This window comes from Erythranthe guttata, chromosome 6, assembly GCF_056151865.1.
Source record: "Erythranthe guttata isolate IM_541 chromosome 6, IM_541, whole genome shotgun sequence".
Classification (NCBI taxonomy): domain Eukaryota; kingdom Viridiplantae; phylum Streptophyta; class Magnoliopsida; order Lamiales; family Phrymaceae; genus Erythranthe; species Erythranthe guttata.
In genome coordinates this window covers 18,312,486-18,318,926 of record NC_142538.1, presented here as the reverse complement: position 1 = coordinate 18,318,926, position 6,441 = coordinate 18,312,486, and the positions used below count along the sequence as shown (strand labels likewise).

General features: G+C 34.2%; 1 protein-coding gene and 2 non-coding genes across 3 annotated transcripts; 1 reads left to right on the top strand and 2 right to left on the bottom strand.

The window, feature by feature from the left end:
• Window positions 1-219: 219 nt before the first annotated feature.
• Window positions 220-291, bottom strand: TRNAP-AGG (transfer RNA proline (anticodon AGG)). Its single transcript has one exon. It is a non-coding gene; the product is annotated as a tRNA-Pro (tRNA).
• Window positions 292-1,423: 1,132 nt separating this feature from the next.
• On the bottom strand, window positions 1,424-1,495 carry TRNAP-AGG (transfer RNA proline (anticodon AGG)). The gene has a single exon. It is a non-coding gene; the product is annotated as a tRNA-Pro (tRNA).
• A 51-nt stretch (window positions 1,496-1,546) lies between these two features.
• Window positions 1,547-4,406, top strand: LOC105955542 (uncharacterized). Its single transcript, XM_012979284.2, has 2 exons — window positions 1,547-1,682; window positions 3,308-4,406. Exons 1-2 carry the CDS (start codon window positions 1,625-1,627, stop codon window positions 3,952-3,954), a joined length of 705 nt encoding a protein of 234 aa, XP_012834738.1. The 5' UTR covers window positions 1,547-1,624; the 3' UTR covers window positions 3,955-4,406.
• Window positions 4,407-6,441: the final 2,035 nt, after the last annotated feature.

Genomic DNA, 6,441 nt, shown 5'->3' with positions numbered 1-6,441 from the left:
TGAATTATTATTATTATTATTATTATTATTATTATTATTACATTCGATTAAAGTCAAATTATCTTCCAAAAGACTGGTGAAAAAACCCAATAAATATAATTAGTTTGAAAGATTAAATTAAAAAAATAAAAAAGAAAAGGCCCAACGACTGGTGAAAAAGCCCAATAAACATAATTAGTTTGAAAGATTCAATTAAAAAATTAAAAAAGAAAAGGAAAAGGGGCATTCCGAGAATTGAACTCGGGACCTCTCGCACCCTAAGCGAGAATCATACCACTAGACCAAATGCCCTTTCATGTCTACTTTTTCAGTTTTTATTTATTTAATAGTTATTTATTTGTTTTCATTTTCTCTTGATATTTCTGAGAATTGAGTCTTATTTGACATAGAAATGATAACGTGAATAATTAGACTGAGGGTGTTTGGTGAGCAGCTCACAGAACCATCTCTGAGCTAGGATATGAGCTTATAAGCTGATTGATGCGGTTGGGTTTTACTGCTTCAACAAATTCCAAATCTTCTAGTCCATTCCGTATTGGCTGGAGGAGTTTCGTGGATCTGTAAAGTGACTGGGAGAGGTGCTCTCGGCGTTAGTGCTCCAATGTCTAAGTCAAGACCGATAACACCTCAAATATTCAAAGAGAAATATATCCAGGAGAAAATAGTATGTCAAGATTAAGATTTCTTACCTTAAGGGTTATGAACCCTGTATTATAGAAGATGCGCCACTGTTTTCATCCAATTCGGTTAATAGAGTTATTTCAAATATATGATACTTTTACGGGTATCTACAACTCGGCGGACGTCTACAGCTCGATGGAGGTCTCCATTTAACAATAATTTATATTCTCTGTGCCTTACACTTGTGGGCTTACCATATTTCAATATTTTGGGCCGTTTATCAAAACCCAATGAAGTGGGCAAATGAGCCCAAATCCTATGTGGTTTTATCTCCTTCTTTCGGTATGGGCCAACTCTTTTGAACCTTGCCTTGTTGGATCTTGTAAATTTGGCAGGATCACTGATATCGAATTTGTATGATTATTTAATCAAATTTAAGGAGTTTCCAACTATATTTAATATTTTAGCAAGTACATTTGCTTTTAATCGTTACCAACTATTAAAATAAAGGGAAAACTATAGTTTTCGCACCTTAAATTTTCACTGAATTCACATTTGGTCTTCCATATTCACAAAAGAACACATTTGGTCCCTAATATTTCAATAATTGAACATTTTGGTTGGTTAGCCCGTCAATTAGGACACTAATGGGCACATTGCACACACTTGATTCCATTAGTACTAACGGTGGGAGACCAAATGTGAAATTTGATACAAAATTGGGACTGAAATGAAATCGATGCAAACTTGAGGAGCTGAAACTGCAAAAAAAAAAGAAAAAAAAAATAAATAAAAAAGTGAGGGGGCATTCCGAGAATTGAACTCGGGACCTCTCGCACCCTAAGCGAGAATCATACCACTAGACCAAATGCCCTTTCATGTTTACTTTTTCAGTTTGTACATACTAGAAGGCATACTATAGCTGAAGCAAAACCCTTTCGTTCGTCGGGGTTTACTCATACATTTTCTCCTGAAAATTGGAAACAAAAACCCAGCAGCGAAAATGGCGAGAGCTGCACTACTTCAGTTGCTCCGATCTCAATCCAGAACATTCCGTTCAGGTTCCTTTTTCTGAATCCGATCTCCTTTCATTCATTTCTCCGTTGTGCTTTTATGTTTTTATTTTTATTTTATTATCCAATTATACTGAAAATATTTGACATGGAACTGTTAATATTAATAGGGCTCAAATAATTCGAGTTAGATTGAGGTTTGTTTGGGTGAAGCATCTCAAATAAGCTTACAGAATGGTAGATTTGGATTTTGTAGGATTATTGAATCATAATTAAGTTGATTTTTAGCAATTACATTTGCTTTTAGTCAATCATTATCAAATATTAACTAAGATTAATAGTATGTTATAAGTAATTTTTTTGAGAAATGAGATTATCAGATCTCAGAATAAGAGAACAACATTTTAATGGATACATTACTTATGGTGTTGAAGAGATGCCGATGCTATTTAATCGAGAGATTAGTGTATTAGTAGAGAGAGAGTAGTTCTAATTATATTACATGTAATTTATTCGACACGTTTTACTACGGAAAGTATTGCATCTGTAATTTCTACGATGCCCTTCAATTTACTTGGAGTTGTTTGCCTAACTCAAGGGTAGCTTCTCAATAAGGGAGTCGTATGTTGCATTAGAATTGACCCTTCGATTGCTAGAACTCGAGTATGACAAATATCGAGCGTAAAATACGACGGTCTTGCAAAGTGTAGGCACATACATATATTCCTTCAATTTAAATCTCGTTGTGCTTTATTTCGAATTTCTCGAATATCGTCATGTTTAATCTCGTCTGACTGATCTGAAGCTACTCTCCTAACTACTCATTAAAAGATTGTCAAGTAAATAGCAAGCTTTCTTAGCTCGAATGCAACGTATGTATCTCTGTCTTGTTCGTCTGTAAAAGTAAAGGATCAAAGCTAAAATTATCCATATTCATTAAGCATGAAAACCTTATCTTAATCATTAGGGTAAATTACGGCCATTTCCCTGAGGTAAGGTCAAATTACGAAAAAACCTTTCATGTTTGGGTAATTACAACCACCTCTCAACTATGACTCTTTTTACATGTTCACCCTTGTTGTGTCAAATTTAGTGGAATCTTCTAGATTTTGTGGAATATTCTCCATTTTGTACCTGTTTTACCCCATTCTATCTAGCTCCACATTTTGAAACAAGATGATCATAAGATGTGTCTCTTGGTTCGTAAATTTTAGATTGTGGTGCATCAGAAACTGATTTTTTGCACAAAACGAGAACAAATTAGAGAACATTCCTAGGAATCTAGAAGATTTTGTTGAATTTGACACCGTAAGGGTGGACGTGTAAGAAAGTTCATAGTTGAAGGGTGGTTGTAATTGCCCAAACAAGAAGGGTTTTTTCGTAATTTGACCTTACCTCATGGGTAGCCGTAAGTTACCCTAATCATTATATTATGATAGAGGGTTTTGATTTCGAGTTCAGCCTAAGCAAACCACTTTTTTCTTTTTTCAAGTATTCTAATCTCCACTGAATGAATCTACGTCTGGTTCACCTTCACCTGTAATGCATCTCATATCTGAATTCTAACGGTCCCGTTTTCTTTGTGTCTTCTTCTTTTCGTTTCGTTAAACATCGATATTCGATTATTTCCTGCACTCGTTTACCATTTTCATAAACATATTCGACTGCATCAGGTAATCGCCTCGCTAAGGTTGCTCCACAGTCCCACGCATCCATTGCTAAACTCAACACCAACTCCACCGCACAATACACTCTCACACAGAGACACTGGTCATCTCAATCGGCACAAGACGACAGCAAGATTAGCATCGGGCCCCACAAAGGAAGAGATAACGAAGGCAAAGAAGAAAAACCCTACACGGGGTTTACCTATCACGGGCCTATATCAAGCACAATCAAGAAAGTGAAGCTCCTCTCTCTCTCCACATGCTGCCTCTCCGTTTCGCTGGGGCCCGTCATCACTTTCATGACATCGCCCGACATGAACGTGATACTAAAGGGTGCGGTGGCATCTTCCGTAATATTCCTCAGTGCTTCGACCACTGCGGCACTTCATTGGTTCGTGAGCCCTTACATCCACGGGCTGAAATGGCAGCCTGGCTCAGACAGCTTTGAGGTCGAAATGATGTCTTGGTTGGGTACGTTTTTGCCGAAGACTATCAAGTTTGCGGATGTTAGGTACGCGGAGACGAATAGGCCTTATGTTTCGTTTATGGCTAACGGTAACTTTTATTTCGTGGATGCTGAGCATTGTCATAATAAGGCATTGTTGGCAAAATTGACCCCTCGAAAACTAGAGTCCCCTTTCAAGAACTTGTGATTCAATACCCCTGTGTTGCATCGAATTGCTAAAAAACTCCCCATGTAAATAATATTAGCAAAAAAAACCCTTATAATGCATTTTGTGTTAGCACACATGACACAATCCCCCTAAATAATGAGCTTTTAGGGGGTAGTTTGCTAATAAAATTGAAATCGTTGGAGGGTTTTTGCTAATAAAATAACACGGGGAGTTTTTCTAGCAATTAGAGAATTAAAACACAAGGGTGTTAAATGCAATCAACCCTTTTTCTTGTTTCCGGGATTCCCTCTCGTTTCTTCCTATTTCTGCACGCATGCGTGGAGTTGGATTTACGTCACATTTTTTTGGCAGAATTTTGTGTTGTAAAATAAGTATTACCGACGTATTGTTAGGTTTTTTCGTTGCTTGAATCAGAGAGAGACTATACTAACAATGCATTTAATCTTCATGCGATTCTTGATTCGTGTTAACTACTCGAAAAGATCTTTATTTGCATTGTTGAACATCTAATATTTGTTATTTTATTTTTTCCCCCTCTGAATTTGGTAAGCATCTAAATGTGCAAATGTCGTAGCAGGGTAAGATCGGTCAAATTGTGTGGAAGAAACATAAATTGCTTGAATATAAAGGACCACTCTTTAATTTAGTGAAACTCTTTGGGACTCTTTGTAATTTTCAAAAATAAGAAAAAAAAACACATTTATTTGAATATATTTATAATTTAGCATGTGCAATATTAAATGAGGTGTTCTTATAAATTACGCAATTGGAAAATTAAAGAAATATCAACTAAGTTAGCACTTATAATTTGTGCAAGTAATTAAGCACTTGCCTAACACATCCAAAATAACGCACTTTAGGTAAGTGCATGAGCATGAGAATATAGACTTAGTCAATAAAATAAGTTATTCTCCACCTAAAAGTGCTTCATGAGTCTGCATCCCTTTGTAAAAGTGCTTAATTTGTATGTTTTATTAATTATTACTATAAAAAAAAAGTTGCAAAATTATCCTAGTAATTAATTTAGAATTATTGTTTATTTAGTGGCTTTCTTAAAATAAATTAAAAAACATTGGAAAGGCATTGCTCGAGTGGTATCATAATGTAGGGATCGAGGGTTGTTGGTATTAGATCGAGTTCGTTATCGTTTGGATTCGATTGTGCAGTTGATTTACTTGTCACACTTTTTTTTTTACACACCCCACAATAGAAAAATCCATAACATGCACTTGAAAAATGATTATCATATGATTAATGTTAGATTGGCTTTGTTTACAAGGCGGCACGTGATGGACTTTCTAGAAGATTAGACCATAACATTTTAATTTAATAAGTTTAAATTTATTATATAAAAATTAATTAAGAAGCCTCATTGACAAAATCTAAGACATTAGTCAACACGTGGAGGTTAAGTAAAGAATGCTTAATACATTTCTTCCCTTTTTATTTTATTTTATTTTATTTTATTTTATTTTGTGTGCTATAAGAGTGACTAGCTATATATTTTATATTCTCAAGGCTTTGCTTTGTCTTCTTTCATGTGTGTGGAAAATACTTAGTGTAGTCATAAGATCTAGAAAGAAAATGAAAAGAAAATGGAAACATCAAAGGGGTAGAATAGTCAATTTACTTGTTACAATGAGAAGATATCAATTTGTTTCACTAATTTTATTTTGGGGAAAAAATTAAGCTACTAGTGCTAAATTTGATATTGTTCATTAAAAAATTGTTTGAGTTCGATTTGAAGTTGGCTCAAACTCGAGTTTGAGCTCGACTATAAAAGAATGACAAAATATGTACCAAAAATAAAGTTACTCCATTTCGCTTCATGTTCAGCTCGGTTAAATTCATTTGAGTTTTCGATAACTTGATAAATATTCAAACAAACTTGAACAAATATTTAACATTACAAGACATATATGGAAAAAGGTTTTAAGTCGAAAAGAATAGGTATATTACAACCACCTCCCTGAAATAAAGTATAATTACAAAAAAAATCCTTCTTTTTGAGAAATTACATCCAGCCCCTTGTACTTTGTAAATTACTTTCCACCCCCACAAAATGATGAGAATGAAATAAATCTACAAATTGCAGGGAGGTGAATATAGTTATTGAAAAGTGAGAGCGTTCTTTTGTAAATAGACCTTATATCAAGGGTTGATTGTAATTTACCCTAATAGAGTAGATTAATATATAATAAGTTTTAACGGCAACAATTCAAGGGCGGCAATTGGGCCCCAGTTCTAGAACGAAGACTGGCCCACACGATTATGAAACTTCTTTATCCATTTGTTTTTTAAATCTTTATTTCCTGATTTAATTAATAATTAATAATTACCACTAATCTAGAACTAAAGTTTTGGCATTTAAATTTCATAGCCATAGAGTTCTTTATTTAACTTGACCACTTCAATTTTAAAATCAAATAGTTTATTTTTAATCATCCTTTATATTTGTTATAAATCACAGAGTAATTTTAATAGTGTCACGTTTAATTTAAAAAA